The following is a 20,455-nucleotide window of genomic DNA, read 5'->3' as shown; positions in this document are numbered from 1 at the left end:
AGGCCATTTTAAACAGCAAAATTACAAACTAAAATCACAGTGCAAAAAACGTGGCACTATCCAGTCATGAAAAGGATACTTGTGTACAGTGTGAGAGCTGAAACAGGCACAGTGTTACCCTGTGCGACCTCAGCTGGGAAGGTCAAATATTTTGTTCCTTTGCACTTGTCTCTGAGTGACTTTGAAAGTGCCCCAGGTGACTGTAGGGTTACAAATAAATTTTAGCGAGTAGGTGAATTAGCAAATTTGGAATCTGTGAAAAATGAGGATTTACTGTATGTTTTTCAACTCACTACTGTCTGTCCTTATTGCTGTGTCTTCTCATAAAGCCCCTTAGCTTTGGACAAAGTTACTAAGACATTTAACTGGTTTCTTCTCAGTTTATTTCCGCCAAAACACTTACTGTACTTCCCAAAATATAGCTTTAATTTTCTATTCCCTTGTATACATGTTTTAAATTATATGACCTTTAATGAACTGGTTTCTGTTTGTGTACACTCTACCCAAACCCACCTAAGAACACCTGAGTTTTCTCTGCTTTTCACCCTCTCTCTCCCACCATTATTTCTCTCCTCCTGACTAATTGCTCTTTAGGTTGTAATTTACATATCACTTTACTCCCAATCTTGTGGTAGGGAAACCTTCATATGTACCTGTATTTCACTGTATTCCTTTTATACTTCCCCCATATAAGTAGTCCCTTTCCTTTGTAACCCTACTTTATTTTTCATCACATCACTTATATCATCTGCCATTGTGTATGTGTGTGTACAGTTGCTTTGTTTATTATGTCTCCCCACTGCAAGGATTTCATATTTTCTCTGCTGTATTCCCAGCTTAGAATATGTCCACATAAATGTAGGAAAGAAAAAAGTCTCACCCCTATACAGTTTCACATTCTTGTTCCTCCATAGGAAGCTATAAACAAATCTGTAAGCAAATTATTTCTTTATTCTTCTAGAAACTTGACTTGCATATTATATATATACTAGCGGCCCCGTGCATGACATGGGGGGGGGAGGGCGGTGTTCCTCAGCCTGGCCTGGCCCCTCTCACAGTCCAGGAGCCCTTAGGGACAGAAGGCGACCCGGCAATCAGGGGAAGGCGATGCCCCCATCACAGCTCTGCTACTGCCACTGCTGGCAGCACAAGCATTGGCCGGCCCTGGTTACCTGAGCTTTGGGCGGCTGGGGGGCCTGAGGGGACTGGGGGACTCCGGAGGCAGGTGAACAGAGCAACTGGGCCCGCCTTGCCATGCGCCTGCTGCCCCAGAGGGGCTGAGGGGACTGGGCGCCGCCATCTTGTGGCTGTGGGTGCCGTCATCTTGGAGGGCATGGCAGTCAATTAGCATATTCCCTCCTTATTGGCTGTGGGTGCCACCATCTTGGAGGGCATGGCAGTCAATTAGCATATTCCCTCCTTATTGGCTGTGGGCGGTGCCATCTTTGTGATGGCATGAGGGCCTATTACAGCCGTGGGCAAACTACGGCCCTCGGGACAGATCTGGCCCGTTCGGCTGTTCTCTCCAGCCTGCACAGCTGAACGAGCGGAGGGTTCTCTTGCTCTCCCCTCCGCTCCTTCACCAGCAGCAGTGTTAACATGTATTAGTTCACACAAACACTCCATCCATGCTTTTGTTCCGGCCCTTCGGTCCAGTTTAAGAATCCATCGTGGCCCTCGAGTCAAAAAGTTTGCCCACCCCTGGTCTATTAGCATATTCCCTCTTATGTAAAAATATAGGTATGTTCACATCCTATATAATATGCTAATATGCTAATATTATATAGGATGTGAACATACGTATATTTTTACATAAAGGGGAGGATACCAGACACTTCTGTGTCTGCATCATTTATAATTTTTTGCCAACCTGATAATTAGAAAAAAATGTTCATTTATTTATATTTCTTTAATGAGTGAGGCTGACTGCTTTATCATATACTTAAATTATTTGTATTTCTTTTACTTGGAGCTATCTGTTCCTAATCTTTGCCCATTTTTCTGCTAGTTATATTTCATGACTTTTAGGAATGTGTGTATGTGTTTTATATATTAATATTTAATTTATGTATTCAAATAATAATTCATCTTTTGTGATATACATGGAAAATAACATTCTCTGATTGCCATTTTTCAAGGTCATTAGAAGACAAATTGTTAATTTTAATATATTTGAATTTATCAATCTTTCATAGGTTTTTGTTTCAAAGTTCCACTCTACTTTAATTTTTAAAAAATTATTTGTTTCTTCTAATGTGTTTGACAAGTTCATTTTTAGTTTTTAAAATATTTGAGCCTTTGATCCAGCTGTTTTTTCTCTCTTTATATTTTTCTCTCTTTAATCCTCACCCGAGGACATTTGTTCCTTGATTTTTTTTATAGTTTAAAGCACAGCTAAACATCTGTATTTATTTACATTTTTCAAGCATACTATTTTTACAATAATGGATTAGAAGATTTACCTTAAACTAGACAATTACAGAATCAGATAACTTTTATTGACCACTTATTTTATAGTCATTTTACTAAATTAGAATTAGGACGTCAATAACATTAAAAGGCACATATGCATATCAGAAAATACTTTTGAAAAAGCCATCTATTTACTGTTATGACATGCCATATATACAAAGGCATATTTATAGTGTCATAAAAGTAATTGCACAATGGGAGCAGGTAGAAGAGTTTCCCTTGATTTTTTAGGGAGAGTGGAAGGAAGGGGGAGAGACCAAGAGAGAGAGACATTGATGTGAGAGAGACACATCATGATTGCCTGCTGTACTGGCCATTCATGGCTGGCTGGGGTCGAGCCTGCAACCTAGATATGTGTCCATGACCTGAATTGAACCCAGGATCCTTTCAGTCTGCAGGCCGAAGCTCTGTCTACTGAGGCAAACCTGCTAGAGCTCTCTTTATTTTTTTTTATAGATTTCCAGAGTTATTGTACATGGCTCTTCTTCCCATATGAGCTTTAGAAACAGCTTGTTGAGTTACTGAAAAAATCCAATTGTAATTTTTATTGAGATGTTTAATGTTATCAAAATATTTTTGGAGAAAAAATATACTGTCTTCATAGATGCAAAAGGCTTTAGACATTACCCTGTTAAACAGGTTTTCTAGTATTGATTTAGTCTTGTAATATTGGAACAGTCCTAATTGGTCATAATGGGTTATTCTTTTAATTTGATGAATCTTATTTGTTGATAAACTTTTTTTTAACTTCCATAGCTAAAAGTCTTTTTTTTAAAAGGGTTTAGGCCATTGCTAGCAAATAAAGAAGACCTGTCTTGGGACACGGAGTGTACACCACCAGCAGTGTGGCTAGGTAGGAAAGACAAAACCATCATCCCCGAGCTTTGCAGCATTTTTAAACATCAAGTGGGGCAGGGGACAATATAAGTAGTTCTGAGAGGATTTACATTAGCTCTAGGGAGGCGGATGGGAGAGGGTAAAGCAGTGCTAGTTCTGGGAAAGGCCCAGCAAAGTCCACAAGGAAGAAGTGTCCTCTCGCTCTGCTGTAATTTTAATTTAGAACATCTCAGAATTTTTTTTTGTTATTGCTAATATTTAAGATTATTTTATCTTATAAAATTAATTTATAGCTATGTGGGTTATTTGTGATTTTTTAAGTAGAACATGTAGAAAGTTTTTCTTTATCCTTATATAACTTAAAGGGCATTGAAATTATTTCATTATAGGATTTATCCTCTATTCTATGGTCAGTTTTGAAAATTTTAATTTTCTCAGAAAACCATACTCTTACACTTTGCTTCTCCTTTATTTCTCATAATTTCTGTTAATATTTTCAGTTCTTAGATAAGGTATTTACCTTTATACCTTTTATACTATATTTAAACTTCTATTAACTGAATTATTAACTTTAAACAGCTATTTAATGAGTCCTGGCTTTAAAAGTTGAACTCATCAGAGTTATACTTTCTCATACTTGACCTCTTCTCTCCCTTTTTCTCCTGATATTTTGTCATTTATTTATTGCCAAGATTACAGCATTTTCATTTAATTCTATACTCAAAATTTCTTTAGTTTTAAACCAACCATAGTTACTTTAATATTGATTGATTCTCATGATTAGGCTTCTATTTGTCTCTTGTTTGACATCTGGTTCAACCTCTCACCTCTCCTCCCCTAAAATATACATGTTTGAAATATTCAAGTTGTTAAATATATGAAAATGATTCTGTGACCTATATTTGCATGTCATAAACGGAAGGCTTTGCAGACATTGCTGTACCATTTTCTATTATTGTATTGCTCCTCCTACTATTCCGCTGTTTCTAGTGTGGCTTTTATTTCTGTAGAAGTTCCCTCCTCTCTATATTTCTCATGAGCTCACTGGCTTACTTTTGAACTTTCCCTTTCTATTGTTTTTATCTTTTATCATCTTTTCTTTTATCTCTCTCTCTCTTTGGGAGAAAAATAAGATAGAAATATAAAATAGTATAGAAGAATCGTTGCTTTGTCTCTTTAACTGGATATTTTTCCCCCTAGGATACTTGATTAGATTAAATCCTCCCTTCACCTTTGAAACTAGATTGATTTGAGAGCCTTGCTATTTCTTTCTACATATGTGATAGGGCAGACCTTTTCCCAAAGGTTTAGACCAGGGGTCCTTAAACTTTTTAAACAGGGGGCCAGTTCACTGTCCCTCAGACCGTTGGAGGGCCGGACTATAGTTTAAAAAAAAACTATGAACAAATTCCTATGCACACTGCACATATCTTATTTTGAAGTAAAAAAACAAAACGGGAACAAATACAGTATTTGTATTTGCATGTGGCCCGCGGGCCGTAGTTTAAGGACCCCAGGTTTAGATGCTTAGGCATAATGATTCCATTATCCATATCAACTGGTCTTTATCATGACAATCTACTGAAGACTATGGAAGGAAATTTCTTTTATTACTCATTTAGAGAAATTTTCAATATTTTTATATTTTAGAATGAGAACTTAATACTTATATAAAAATTAACTTTTTATCACGATAGTAAATTGGAACTCTAATTTCTAAAATAATATATTAAATGTTGGTATGTCTTTTTTTAATATGTTTTTATTGGTTTCAGAGAGAGAAAGGGAGAGGGAGAGAGAGAAACATCAATGATGAGAATCATTGATGGGCTGCCTCCTGCACACCCCCTACTGGGGATTGAGCCTGCAGCCTGGGCATGTGCCCTGATCGGCAGTTGAACCGTGACCTCCTGGTTCATGGGCCAACCCTTAACCACTGAGCCACACCGGCCAGGCTGTTGGTGTGTCTTCTTAACTTCGATAATATTTTGGTTCATTTTGTTAACATATATAATATTGAAAGTCACCAGTAGCAAATACAAGTAAGCTTAGAATGGGTTGTCGTATACTTGTGATACATTTATATGAATGGACTGCTAAACAATTGAATATTTAGGGAGTAAAATCATTGGACAATCTTGCAGTTTTCTGATGGTGTTTTCTTTGCCACCTTAAACCAGCCAAGGGGTAAAATACTCCCAAAACTATAAAACTAGGTAACAGAGTCTTGTTATCCCACACAAAAAAACAGAGCTTGAAATACATGTATAGTATTGTTTGAAAGAAACATTCTTTGTGGAAAAATACTATACTATTTATGGTTTAAAATTTTAGAATTGGTCAATATAAGTTGAAAGAGAAATAGTTTAGACAAAATGAACATTATTTTGAGAAGTGAGGTTTAACTCTTGATTGCTATTGAACCTTTTTCTAGTATTGGGTTTATTTTGATTCTTTTAGAAAAGTAGTTTAAAATAAGTGAGCATTAAGAAAAAATAGTTACAGATATGGCAAAGGAATTGTGTTATTTAAATTTAACATTTTATACACTTTTTAAAATTGATATTTCCATGCCTCACAATAAATGTAGCCAATAAATTTCTATATTAATCAGACCATTAAGAGAATTGGTTGTTTAGTGTTGGAGGTTTTGGAGAAATATACTTTAAGACTGTACTGCACAGTTGATCTGTTTTTGAAAAAGTTTGCCTTTACAATACTGGTATACTGTTTAGAAAACTATTGTGCCTCATTTTCCTTTTCCTTTGAATTTCATCTGGTTTTCCCTTTAAGTAAGCTTTCATTCAGAAAATAAAGTTTAATTTTACATAATGAGGATATAGTTATTTGGTAGCATTTTTTTGCTAGTTTTACAGCGTCAGCAGTCTATTTAACTTCATGTATTATATCTGTTTACTGCTATTTGAATATCTGTAAAATATTATTTATATCTAATACTCAAATGTTGATTCTCAAATTTTTGAGTCTTGATGGCAGGTTGTTCCCTGGAGAAAGTGCAAGAAATTAAAAATATGCAGCAGAGCTGTAAACACTTCCAACAAGATTATTTTTTCTACTTGTTTATTGTTCTGTGTCTCTTTCTTTGATGTTACCTAAGTAACTAAATGGAAAGAGTAAGATTAGATTTTTAGGAGGAGATGTAACTTCTTTCTTCTTATCCTTATTCTGGAAATAAGTCCTTTTATTGTTAGTTTGAAAAGTCTATAATACAAAGAAGTTACATGAGATATTATGACTACTTCTAAATCTATATGAACTTTTTAGTAATGTACTTACACATTTCATTTTACTAATGAACCCTCTTTTGTAGGCATATTTAACTGCAATTTCTTATGTCTTTTAAATATATATTTTTTAGCTACATTGGTGAAAAAATTTTAATCACTAATTTTGTGCAGGCAATTAAAATAATTTTATATGTACTGAAAACGAGAATCATTTGACTTTCTGCTTTAAAATTATGTGGGCTTTTGAAAGGAAGTGGTTTATTTGAGTAAAAAAAACTAGTTCAGAATGTTCTCAGATAAGTCTTAAGATTCTCTTTGTATATACACCTACACTGGAAAAACTGAAACACTAATTGCTTAATTTAAAAATAATTTGCTACAAACTCAAAACACCTTATCTTCATAATAGCCAGAACCATATATGAATTGCATGAATGTTAAGTGCAGAGTTTTCTTTTAATCTTAATTATGGTTTTTTTGACATACAAATTATAATCAGGTTACATCTGTTTGTATGTACTTCCTTTTTTTTTTTTAATGTATTTTTATTGATTGCAGGGAGGAAGGGAGAGGAGGAGAGTGATAGAAACATCAATGATGAGAGAGAATCATTGGTTGGCTGCCTCCTGCATGCCCCCCACTGGGGATAAGCCCAGGATCTCCTGGTTCATAGGTTGACACTCAGCCACTGAGCCACACTGGCTGGGCTGTACTTTCTTATTTCATTCCAAAGCAGTTATAAATCTTTTAAATATTTTTTTGAGTGCTTGGTATTTTAGTAAGGGATAGAAAGGAAGGAAAAGACAAAATTCAGTTTAGTCAGCATTTATTACATGTTCACTTTTTATCAGAAAATTGTGGTAGCCATTGAGAACATAGATTTAAGTCACAGACTTTTCCCCTAGAGCAGCGGTTCTCAACCTGTGGGTCGCGACCCCTTTGGGGGTCGGACGGCCCTTTCACAGGGGTCGCCTAAGACCATCGGAAAAACACATATATAATTACATTTTGTTTTTATGATTAATCACTATGCTTTAATTATGTTCAATTTGTAACAATGAAATTGGGGGTCACCACAACGTGAGGAACTGGTATTAAAAGGTCTTGGCATTAGGAAGGTTGAGAACCACTGCTCTAGAGCTTCATAGTAGTCCTTCAGGGGCTAGGTCTGCTTCAAGAGCAGCACCTGATGTAGCCAGGGGTTTTCTCACTGAACATGTTACCTGTTTCTTTTTGTGTGGCTATGTTTATAATATTCTGTGCCGGGTGCTGCTATCTCTCAAGGGAAGTGAATTAATAATGTTGAATGTAAACTATGTGTTAGGCTTTGTATATTTTTATTTGGTCATTATGAGACTCTAAGGAAGATTGAAGAAATTGAGGCTCATATAAATAACTTGCCTTAATTCCATATGACATGAGGCAAATTGTAACTCAAACTGAGTTCTTTTGCACTCCAGTGTCTTTTTCATTATATATTACTTGCAACAGAATTTTATGTTATAATGATTTGACCTTGTTTGTTTTTTGTTAAGTATCTTAAACATAAATGCTGGTTTGTAAGGGAAACCAGCTTTATTATTAGTGAGATATTTAAAAGCTACTTTGAAGTATTTTTTCTGCTAGTACTATTTAAGAGACTTTGACATTCTTAGAGAATGGGTATCATTTTCTAAATACTTGCACATTAATAGTCCTAAGAATTTCAGTCCTTTTCTAGGTTATTTACTTTTATTCTGTTCGTAGTCTTGATTCCTTACTTAAACAACAATTCTGTTCAATTTAAAATCCTGAGTAATTTATTTTTTATAGCTGCTAGCACAGTGCCATTTTAAGCAAGATTCAATAATTAATATATTTACATTTATTGAGTTTATGTTTGTTGAGTAAAAGTAGAAAATTCAAATAAGCCAGTGGAAGGAAAATATATAACTAATTTCATTAGGCAGAATTAACTATTAGCACTTGATGCATTTAAGAAATAATAGTTGTCCCTATTAATGAACACTTAACTACACACCAAATGTACTAAACTTTTATATGTTACCTCATTTAATATTCAAAATAATAATTTAGAATAAGGATTATTTTTATCCTAGTTTTACAATTGGAGACTGAAGCTCAAAAATGGCTAAACATCTTGCCAAAGGCTGCAAAATAGCCAATGGAACCAACATTCAGAATAAGATGCTTCTAATATCAAAGCCCTTCTCTCTAATACTTTGTGTTTTTACACATAGAAAATATTATTCTTTTTTAAAAAACTGTGACCACACTTCACTTTTTAAATCCCTTTTAACGTAATCATGAGCTATAGACCTACTTACAACTTTTTTAAAAACTTGGTTAAATTTTATTTTTACTTGTGGTAAGATAACACATATATATTGTACTATGTTAACTCTTTTTAAGCATACAGTTTAGCAATCTTGTGTATATTCACATTGTGCAAGATGAAAAAGTTCTGAAGGGTAACTTCACAATACATACTAAAACACTTAAAAATGCCCATACCTTTTCATCTTAGACTTTTTCATCTTGCAAAACTGAAACTGTATACTCATTCAGCAACTCTCCATTTTCCCCTTTGCCAGCTCCTAGCAACCACCCATAGACCTTTTTTTTGTATTACCAACTAGAGGCCTGGTGCACAGAATTAATGCACTGGGGATGGGGGGTGTCCCTCAGCCTGGCCTGCACCCTCTCACAGTCTGGGAGTACTTGGGGGATGTCTGACTGACAGCTTAGGCCCGCTCCCTGCCCAACCCTGCCCAAATATTCTGAGCAGAGAGTGGGCCTAAGCTGGCAGTTGGATATCCTTAGCTCTGTGGGGGAGGCGGGAGAGGCTCCCGCCACTGCCGCTGCTCTTCTCAGGTGTGAGCCTGGCTTCTGGAAGTGCACTGACCACCAGGGGGCAGCTCCTACATTGAATGTCTGCCCCCTGGTGGTCAGTGTGTGTCATAGTGACCAGTTGTTCTGCCATTCTGTTGATAGGCATATTACCCTTTAATATATAGGATAATTTTAGGTTTCATAGTACTGTATTCTATTATTTCATTGAACCCAACACCTATTATAGGATCTTAAGTTTTTCAATTTATTATTTTAAAAAATACTTCAGTTGACATTTTGTACATTTGTGCATTTTTAAAATTATTTTATGAAAGATATTTCTACAATAGTATTGTTAGAAAAATGGAATAGGCATTTTTAAGGGTTTTAATATGCATTGTGAAGTTACCCTTCAGAAAGACTGTAGTAATTTACTTACAATTGTTAATCATAATAATATTGATAGTCTTATGAAGGGTATTATATTCCACTGCAGGACTTTATAGTCCTACTGAAATTTTTTATTCATTAATAGAATGGATAGCAGTCAAAGGTGGATTATGCAGTTTTGGGGAGTGGGAGGACTTGTGATGACAGTCATCGATGTGTCCCTGGAAATTGTATCCATGCTGTTATAGGTTGGTAATGTCTAGAATACCATTTATGAGCAAATGGTACCTAACTTGGAAGATTCTGGGAGCAGCAGAATAACCCATGTGATGCAGTTAGCACAGTGTGTGGCACATAGAAAATGATCAACAAATGATAACTGAACTTAATTCAAGAAGTATCCTTTTATTACCACCCAAGGAACAAGTGCTATTAAAAAGTGATTATATTAAAATCTAATGAACTGAGGTGCTTAAATGACTTCTGACTGTTTTGGGCTTTAAAAACATCATCTATGATTTTATAAAAAATAATATCCTTGGGGATTACCTAACCTCATTCTTTGCTCTTAGCCATTTTAAAAATAAATTTTATCCTTATTGTTGATGTTTTATTTGTATATGTTTTATTTGGTCATTATGAGACTATGAGGAAGATTGAAGAAACTGAGGCTCATATAAATAATTTGCTTAAAGTATTACAGATGTACCCTCCCCCACTTTAATCCTCTCCACCCTGCCCCCGCCCCCTCTCCATGCCTTCCCCACACTATTGTCTATCCATGGGCTATGCATATATGCATATAAATTCATTGGCTAATCTCTTCCTACCCCCCCTTCCCTCTCAAATATGTCAGTCTGTTGCATGCTTCATTGTCTTTCAGTCTTTTAATATATCATGTGATAGTTGTCTTTGTCTGGCTTATTTCATTTAGCATAATATTCTTCAGGTCCCTCCATGCTGTCTCAAAGAGTAAGAGATCCTTTTTTACAGCTTCATAGTATTCCATTGTGTAAATAAATACCACCATTTTTAATCCATTATCAGCTGTTGAGCACTTGGGCTGTTTCCAGATCTTAGCTATTGTAAATAATGCTGTTATGAACATAGGGGTGCATATATCCCATTTTTAACAGCCTGATGCAGATTCTTCTATATTACAGATGTTAACCTTTTTTAAGTTATACTAGAGGCCTGGTGCATGAAATTCGTGCACAGTTAGGGTCCCTAAGCCTGGCCAGCGATCAAAGCCAATTGGGGCCTTCGGGCTGCCAGCCAGGGCCTTCCTTCGTTCTGTGCCACCCCCTGGTGGTTAGTGCACGTCATAGCAAGCAATTGAACTCCCAGTAGGTCGAACTCCTGAGGGGATAGTTTGCATATTAGTTTTTTATTATATAGGATGCATTGTAAATAATTTTTCCAAGTCTTTTTGTTTTCTTTGCTTAGACCTTTTTATATAGAAAAATTTTAAAACTTTATATCACACTCATTTATAACTTACCAGATGAAATAAATAATAACAAACCCCAACCTCTAGGTTATAACTATCTTTGGGAGAAAATATTATATTCATTTTTACACTTAATACTTAATTCCTCAAAATTTATTTTTGTGTAGAGAAGTGTTAAACATTTTCAGATTTTCATTAGAATTTTAAAGATGCATCAGTTTGTATGCTGTGACAGGTAGTGTGTTATATAGTGGAAGAGGATGGTAGCTTTCAAATAGATCAGTAATTGCCTCTAACTCTGTCATTTATTATCTGCATGATCTCGGTAAAATTGCTGAGACTTGGTTTCTTCTTCAAAATGGCAGTAATGTCTACTTCAAAGTTATTTTTTTTTATTTCAAAGTTTTATGATGACTAATCCCTTAACCCAGCATCTACCATATAGTAGTCCCTTAATACAATGTTAGTTTCCCTTTCCTTCCTTTTACTAATTGCTTTAAAAATCATTTTAAATTATAAAATAATTAAATCAATTATTTCTGGATATTAAATAATATTGGGTATTATCAAGTCTTAAACCATTTAAGAATGACTCTTGGTCCCATATGTGAATTCCAACATGATGTCTAGAGATAGTGTGTGACTTATTCAAGTATGCTTAGGATTATTCAGGTACAGTAATCTTTCCCTGTCTTTAAGGCCATGTTCTTTGAAAAATCCCCAAGGCAGAATTTAGAAAAGAAATTCAAATCTAGGTTGAGATAGGCTTAGGTTGAATCTGTGTAAGCCTTTGTATGTATGCATGTGTGTGTATTTTATAGTCACTAAAATAACAGTGCAAATGACACCTAAATAATGAAACTATTAATGTAATTGAATACCTTTTTAGATTTGATTAATACAGTTTAACTTTTGTTTATCATTTGTTGCTAGTTGGACTCCATCTTAAAATTTTCAACTTTCTTGTAAATTTTTTTCTTATTTTAGCTCATGTGCATACTATGAGACCTTTATTTCTCTCCTGTACTTTTCCTCTGTTCAGTTCATTGTTTTTCTGAATTTTATGACTAGAATATGCTGATTCTCACTGTTAGTTTCCACTGGAATTTGGAAGAGCACAGGTACTTGTATAGACTGCTAGGATTTATATTCCAGCTGAACCATTTAGCAATTTACTTAACACCCTGTATCACATTTTCCTCATTCGCAAAATTAGGATAATAATATTTTATTTTCTAGGGTAGTTGTGATATTAAATGAAGTATATATTAAGCCACTTTAGCATTTCTTGACACATAGTAGCTCATTAAATTTAGGTTATTTTGTATTGTTGAGATATTTCTCAAATATATATTCTTAGTTTTGCCCATAATAACATCATGCCTAATTTAAGACATGAAAGATTAACATCATTTGTGAGGGAGATGCTCAAGGGCAGATAATTGCAGGGATAGGGCTATAGATGAGATCTCTTAGGAAGAGTGTATAGTAGGTGAAACTGGAGGCCTAAGGAAGAATGGTAAGCAACATTGATATATTTGTGTAGTATTTTTTAAAGGGTTTGGATATATACAGTTTCTTTCAGTAAAATAAAAAGGCTTTGTTTTGTAGACTGCTCTCTTTCTGGTCTAATAAAAATTTTATCTCAGTACTAAATATTTACAAATAAGATATAAATGGTTTCTCTTTTTCTTTAAGAAAAATTAATAGTAGCACAGTATTGCCTTTATTCCTAAACTCTTGAAGTAGCAAGAATTCCCATTGATATAGAATGGTCATAATATCATAATTAAAATGTATTTCCTACACTATATTATAAATTGTGTATATGCTACCTCAAGGTATATAATCCAGTCTAATATATAGGTTGAGGTTTGTTCATCCAAAGTTTATTAATTTTAAAAAATTGCTGGCTCAGTTATAGTTATAGAACATTGAACTCTGATCCCAGTGAATCTTTTTGGGTACAAAGTTTTTTTCTTCTGTACGAGATGGATGTCGCATGATGGATTTGATGAGGCAAATTATGTAATAAAGGATGTTTTAAGGTGAAAAGATAATTCATACTGAATAAATCACAGTGCAGCTGTAATTTCAAAGGAAGTGGTTTATTCACTATAGCCTGTTGATGTACTTTCTGAATGTACATGTGGTAACTAGAATTTAAATGTGTAGTCAGATTCAGTGAAATGATTTCATATTTGAAGTCATTTTTCACTGAAAATTTATCAATGATTTCTTTGAATTTTTGAGAATCTTTTCTTTGCATGTACCAGTATGTACTAGCATATTGAAATTTTTATAGGAATAATATGACTGACTGATAGGAAAGAGTGAACTTAGTTAGAAAACTGGTTTTTTTTCTTTTTCTAAATAACCTGAAATGTTTTTTTAGCCAAGGTGTTTTGATCTGAATGACTTGAAATTGTGAATCTGTTTTACATTGAGTCTATTGTGAATTTATTTTGAATATTTCTCTTAATCATATAAATATAAAAAAATTACTTCCTCCCGTTGAAATATTTTAAGTCACCTGTTAACTTACTGTTTTTCTCAATATCAAGGTAATACATTCTTAATGTGGATAAAGGGGAAAATGTTACTCATAATTTTCTTACTCAAAGACAACGGTTGGGTTTTGTCATTTCCTTCCAATGCATTTTTATTCTTTGTGTTATTAAGGTTTTTGCATGCAATTATATATACCATTTTGTAGCTTACGTTTTTCCTCTTTTTAGCTTTCATCTATGTCTATTCATCTATCTGCCAATCTGCACACACATTTTAAAATGTGGAATCATTTTTTAGATCCCAGTTTGATTCACAGTTTACTTTTAAAACATTGATTAAGAAATTATAGAAGGCATTTTTTATTTAAAACAAAAAATAGTGTTCTGTACCAGTATTTTCACATCTTTATTTGTACTGTTTAAATCTGAAATTGCTTAATGCCACCAGGTAAAAAAGCTTACTTTTAAAAAATGTCCCTAGTAATATTTCTCATGTTTAGTTATGGATTTTATATTTAAAAACCCAAAACCTTGGTTGTTTTTTATTGGATTTAATATTATTTCTTCAAGAACAGTTTTCGTTAACTAATACCCTATTTGATGTGGGTGATAGTATTAAGTAGTCAAAAAAATATCTGTAGATGTCATTAGTGATTACTGATGTATACTGGTATATGTATGGGGAAGAGATTCTCACTGAATAGGCTAAGTAGTTATTTTAAAAATAGGATTATGAGGCCAGGAACCTTAACAGGTCATTTGAACTAGATTCCTCATTTGTGGCAGATTTTCAAACATCTTTTTAGTTGTTAACTTAAAACCAGTCAACAAGTGGCAGATAGTTATAATGTGCAAACTGGATTGGACAAGTTGTTTAACTTACAAGAACCTCACTTCATCTATAATAATTAGTTTTAGACAAGATAAGTCATTCTCAATCACTTTCTTTCTGTCCCAGGACCTCAGAAATTTGACACTTTCTTGTCAGCATCATTATCTGCCAGTGACAATGGTTTTCAAAGGGGAAGAGGCAAAGATGTCTTTGTTATTTTTTTATTGTTATTTTTTGTCTTCATTATTTTGATCCAACATCTGCCAAACCGAGAATCACTGGCTTAGAGAATATATTGCTTTTTATCATATATAATGTTATCAAATATTTGAGTGACTAGTATATACCAGGCACTGGATTGGATATTCTGGAAAATATCAAAAGTTTCCTTCTGGTGCTCATAGGTAGTGGGAGAGGTAAGGCACATTCTTTATATGGATGTTTTATAATATAGATGGAAATAACTTGCTATATGGGGATATACAATATAGGTTTTTTAATCTCAAGTCATAACATTTTGGACTGGAGCTTTCATTTTCAAGAATTTGAGATTATGTGTGACCTTAAATTGATATAATTATGCTAGATGCATGCCTTATAACCTAAGTATCCCTTTCCCCACCTAAAATCAGCATAAGCAAAAAGTAAAAAGATAGTATCCAGGTGTTACCAGGAACACTAGCCTAGCTGTCTGGTTTCCCATCAGAAATTAAAATGTAGAAGCAATTTTTTCTTTATTAAGCAGAGAATGATTTGACTGCTAGTTTCTCTAACTATGTACATTCTTAGGAGATTTTTGAAATGCAGATATTATACCAAATCATAATTAGTGATTTTATTAACTATTATCAGAAGTATCTGAAATCATGACTAGCCTCATCAAAATCACAAAATCATGATGCAGACAAAGCATTGACTTTTTAAAAATAGGACATTTATTTTTTATTTTTTTTTAAATCCTCACCTGAGGATATTTTTCCATTGATTTTTAGAAAGTGGAAGGAAGGGGGAGAGACAGAGAGAGAGAAACATTGATGTGAGAGAGACACATCGATTGGTTGCAGAGTCTGGTCAGGGTCTGGGGATGGAGCCGGCAACCAAGGTATGTGCTCTTGACCGAATCAAACCTGGGCCACTTCAGTCCACAGGCTGATGCTCTGTCCACTGAGTCAAACTGACTAGGGCAAGCATTGACATTTTATAGAGATATTTGATTAAGTGGTTTTTATATACATTAGCTTCAAAATAAACCTGGTTCAGTTATATTGGGAAAATCTCTTCCATGAAGCTCTGAGGAGGTATAACCAAACACAGTGGAAAGGGGAGGGTGGGTGCCTTGGAAGTAGCCTGAAGAAAACAAGAGCAAAATTTCCTGATTAGACATATGACCTTTAGAAATATACTTAATTTTTATCTGTAAAATAATGGGTTGAACCAAATGACCTCTTAAAAAAATGGCCTGCAAAATTGCATGATTGTATGAATCTCAGTTCAAGTAAGGACTTTATAAGGAATGTGAATACTTATTTTCTGCCTTTCTCTTAGTCAGAGTTCCTGCTGCCTTCTCACCTTTCCTTTCTGGTAGGCTATCTCATCCATTCCCAAGTCTTAAGTTCCTTTACATGTTTTAATGATGCTCTCATTTCTTCTCTGTAAACTTGATTATCAAGGTTTCTATCCAATTTCTGTTTGCCTTTGAAAGAATCTCAAACCCAATGTGTTTTATGTTCATATCTAATTTAGAGTCCTAGGGATTTATATCTCATCTTTTTTTGCCTCCCTAATATTTAATTTATTAATGTATGTCTCTCGTGCCTGTCCCCTCTTACTCACTTTCTGTGCTCTTGTACTTGCTCACTGTAGTCATAGCATTTGTGGTCTGCAAATTTCCCTCATTTTACTTGTCTGTGCTTTCTTTACATCTTGTCTACCTACATGTCCATCACATCTAGTTACCTGAAAATAGAGACAATTACTCATCTTTATGTCTCCAGTGCCAAGAACATGTTACAATTTAACTTGAAAAATGGAAAGACCTGCGATAGTATCTAGGCACTGTTTTTTTAAAAAATATATATATTTTTACTGATTTCAGAGAGGAAGAGAGAGATAGAAACATCAATGATGAGAGAGAATCATTGATTGGCTGCCTCCTGCACGCCCCCTATTGGGGATCGAGCCTGCAACCAGGACATGTGCCCTTGATGGGAATTGAACCTGGGACCCTTCAGTCCACAGACCAATGCTCTTTCCACTGAGCAAAATCACCTAGGGCTTTAGGCACTGTTTAAAAAAAAATAAATATTTGGTAGCAGTTACCACTTATTTAGGAAAAAGCATTTCCTCTGTGGACCTCTATAATTTTACATTACATAAAAGGACCATTCAAGAGGAGTGATATCCTGACCAACAGACTTAGTTCTCCAGAATGTATTCTCCATTCGGTGATGACATAACCATCCCCTCTTCCTTCCTTGCTAGAGAAATCTGGGAACTGTCCTTTCACCTCCCTTCATATAGTAAGGCACCAAGTTACCTAGTAATTTCTTAGATATCCCTTTCCACATTGTTCTTCGATCAGTCCATAGCACTTCTTACATGTATTACTGTAACAATTTGCTGACTGCTCTGCCCTCATTCTTGCCTCCACAATCCATTTTCCATTCTATGGTTAGAGTAAGTTATAAAAGCACAGTATTCCAATGCTTAAATTCTTTTTATGACTCTTATCTGTCAAAATCAAGTGCCTAAATGTTGTCCATAGCTCTAAACTTATCCTTCTGTCTCACCACTTAATCTCTCTCCCTATGTCTCAGCCATGCTGACCCACTGGCAGTGGCAAGCATTATGTTGTGTCCCCTGATCCCATTTTCCTTATTTTTTCCTCCAAGTTCATTAGGAATCTTTTGAAGAAAACCTGGCCTGATTTTTTAGTATGGGCGGGCTAGTCCTTTTTATGTGCACTCTCGTGCCTGCATTATAGCAGTCCACATGATAAGAATATGCTTGTGTGGTACCTCTATGAGGCTTATGCTTGAGGATAATAACCACATGTTATTCTTTGATCTGTTTATCCCATTACCTAGCACAGTGTCACATTGCTGGCATTCCCTCCTTTCCATCATGACTTAATATGTGATTGCCAGAGAGTAATTTGTGTATGTAGATTCCCTGGTGTCAAATGAGGAAAAGGAAGTTGGCATTTTGGTGATATCAGAGACCCACAAACTATGTTGCTTTCTGTCATGGAGGGAAGCATTGAGTACTTAAAGTACACCAGGCATTGCTCTAAGCACTTCACATGTATTAACTCATTTAATTCTTTCAATATTAAGTAGGTTCTAGTATTGTTATTTTACACATGAGGAAACTGGGCACAGAGAGAAGTTAAATGATTCCCTTGAAGTCACATAACTAGTAAGTGGCAGAGCCTGGATTCAACTCAGGCTGTCTGACTGCAGAATATATATCTTACCTACTTTACCAAACAGAGTAACTGGTGAACTGGCAGGTTATCAGGTCTCTCCTGAGGGACCATAAAAGTATGCAAGCAAATTTACATTTGCTTTATTTAGTGTTTTTGCGTCATAGGCTTGGTAAATCTTTGTGGAATGAATCCAGAAATGTTTCGTCATGCAGTGCTGAAGTTGGCCTCTCTGATTTATGCATTACCAAGAAGCCTGGGCTTCCTCGTATTAATAATTCTCATGAAAATAATGGTAGGACATTGTCTGATAAGTAAGAGACAGAAAGCAGAGAGACGCCATATCCAACACTAAGGGCCTAAGGGCCTGACTTAAGTAGGTGGGAAAGGAAAAAATTGAGTAATATTTATGAGGAAAAAGTTAATATAAATAGTATTAATTGGGTAGAGAGGTTTCAAAAGAAAAGGGAATCAGAAATCAGTGACAGGTTTTAAGCTTGGCTGGATGGGAAAAGACCAGAATTGGTCGTTTTGTTGACAAGAGGGTAAGTTTAGATGATGTATGTATTTGAGATGGTGAGGGTATGTAGAGTTTGTAATAGGTATTTAATTCTTTTGCTAATAACTCTTTGGAGCAGTAGCTCTCCACTGGAGGTGATTTTGCCCCACAAAGTGACATTTGGCTATATCCAGAGACATTTTTGGGATGCTGCTAAACATGTTGTAATGCAGAGGACAGCCCCAGACAACATAGAAATATCCTGCCCAAAATGTCAGTAGTTCCAAGGTTGAGAAATCCTACCCAAAGAATCCAAGAAGGACAGGATAGACTTTACCATGATTTTTTTTTAACCTAGTAAAAATATATGTTCAAAGAGGTCACATTTATAATTCCCTTTTAGTTTTTCACCTTAATTTTTTAAGGAATTTATCAGAGCATTGACAGAGCTATCAGGAAATGATTTTATTTGTACACTGTATTAAATACGTGGGTTGTGAAAATAGAGAAACCCAAAGGATGCAGTCCCTGCTGTCAAGGAGCCTGGGAGTCTAAACAAGGGGATTGATTACTTAACACAAATATAAAATTGTTCAACCTGTGTGCTGTAAGAATTTTTAAAACATGCAGTACCTGACTAGTCAGGGGCACTGACCTCATTTCCTGTAGATTGTCAAATAAAAAATGACAACAGCCAACACAATAGCCATCCAGTGTGAATGAATAAAAATTATACATTTTTTTGGTGTGTCACAATTTCAGTAATTGATGTGTGCCATGAGATGAAAAAGGTTGAAAATCGCTGCTTTAGAGCATTACTTTCAACCTTACTAGAGTATTCTGAATATAAAGTTGTCATTGAATGATTGATTGGATGAACTTGGAACTCTGTTTCAAAACATGAACTTTCCAGCTCAGCTGGTTGACACAGTTGGTTGGAGCTTTGTCTCCTGTATACCAAAAAAAGAAAAAAAAGAAAAAGGTTGCAGGTTCAATTCCCGGCCTGGGTGCATAAAGAAGGCAGCCCGTCAATGTTTATCTCTCACATCTATGTTTCTCACATCGACGTTTCTCTCTCTCTCTCTCTCTTCTCTCTCTCTCTAAACCATGTATCTCAATAACATAGTCTCTTGTGAGGATTAGAAAATAAAACATGAAATTTCTAGGGGATGTTTTCAGTATTATGTTGTGATCAGGATCATTGATGGGAAGCGTTTGGGTTGTGGTACACTAATTCTAAGTGTTATTGCTAAGTATGTTTTTACTTTATTCTAAGAAAAGAGAGAATACATTTCTAGAAGTATGTAATAATACTTTTTAAATTTTATCACATTTCTCCCTACCAGCAGTGTTCTAGGCTGAACTCTAGCCAACAGTGTCAGCGCTCTTCTCCAGCCCCTTTTTTTGGCAACACTAGATGCTGATAAAAAAGTAGAAATAGCCTGACCGGTGTGACTCAGTGGTCATAGCACATGCCGGGGTTGCGGGCTTGATCCCCCAGTAGGGGGTGTGCAGGAAGCAGGCAATCAATGATTCTATCATTGATGTTTCTATCTCTCTCTCTCCCTCTCCCTTCCTCTCTGAAATCAATAAAAATATATTTTTTTCAAAAGGAGAAATACTTTTACTATTCTTCCCTCCTTCTCTTGCCCTCCGTGCCCCTTCTTCCACTACTTCCTCTTTTCAGTCCTCCCTTTCTCCTGGTCCTCCTCCTCCTCTCTCTCCCCCTTGGCCACCCCCCCACCCCCGCCCGCCACTCCCATTCCTCTCTTCCCTTTTCTCTGCCACATCTTTCTTTGTTGTGTAGTTTGACCTGGTATATTGATTGCTCACTTTTTTGGAGGGTTTTTTTTATTATTATTATTGGTCTGTAGGAGCTCTTTTATTATATTTCCCCACATACTTTATGTCCACTTGTGGTACCCTTAATCAGGGAGAAATTTTAAAATTTTTATATAGGA

General features: G+C 35.2%; 1 protein-coding gene across 4 annotated transcripts in view; it reads left to right on the top strand.

The window, feature by feature from the left end:
* The window catches only part of HBS1L (HBS1 like translational GTPase), an 82,972-nt gene that overhangs the window by 27,578 nt on the left and 34,939 nt on the right, over positions 1-20,455 (top strand). For 3 of the 4 annotated variants that reach the window (XM_036315952.1, XM_036315950.1, XM_036315954.1), the window contains exon 5: positions 3,251-3,325. The exons of the other annotated variant lie outside the window; for it this stretch is intronic. In XM_036315952.1, the coding sequence (XP_036171845.1) occupies positions 3,251-3,325 (75 nt within the window). The remainder of the gene's footprint in view (positions 1-3,250; positions 3,326-20,455) is intronic. 4 annotated transcript variants of the gene reach the window in all.

This window comes from Myotis myotis, unplaced genomic scaffold, assembly GCF_014108235.1.
Source record: "Myotis myotis isolate mMyoMyo1 unplaced genomic scaffold, mMyoMyo1.p scaffold_m19_p_7, whole genome shotgun sequence".
NCBI classification, from domain to species: domain Eukaryota; kingdom Metazoa; phylum Chordata; class Mammalia; order Chiroptera; family Vespertilionidae; genus Myotis; species Myotis myotis.
Note: the sequence above shows the minus strand (reverse complement) of the source record. Positions and strands in the feature narration are given on the sequence as shown.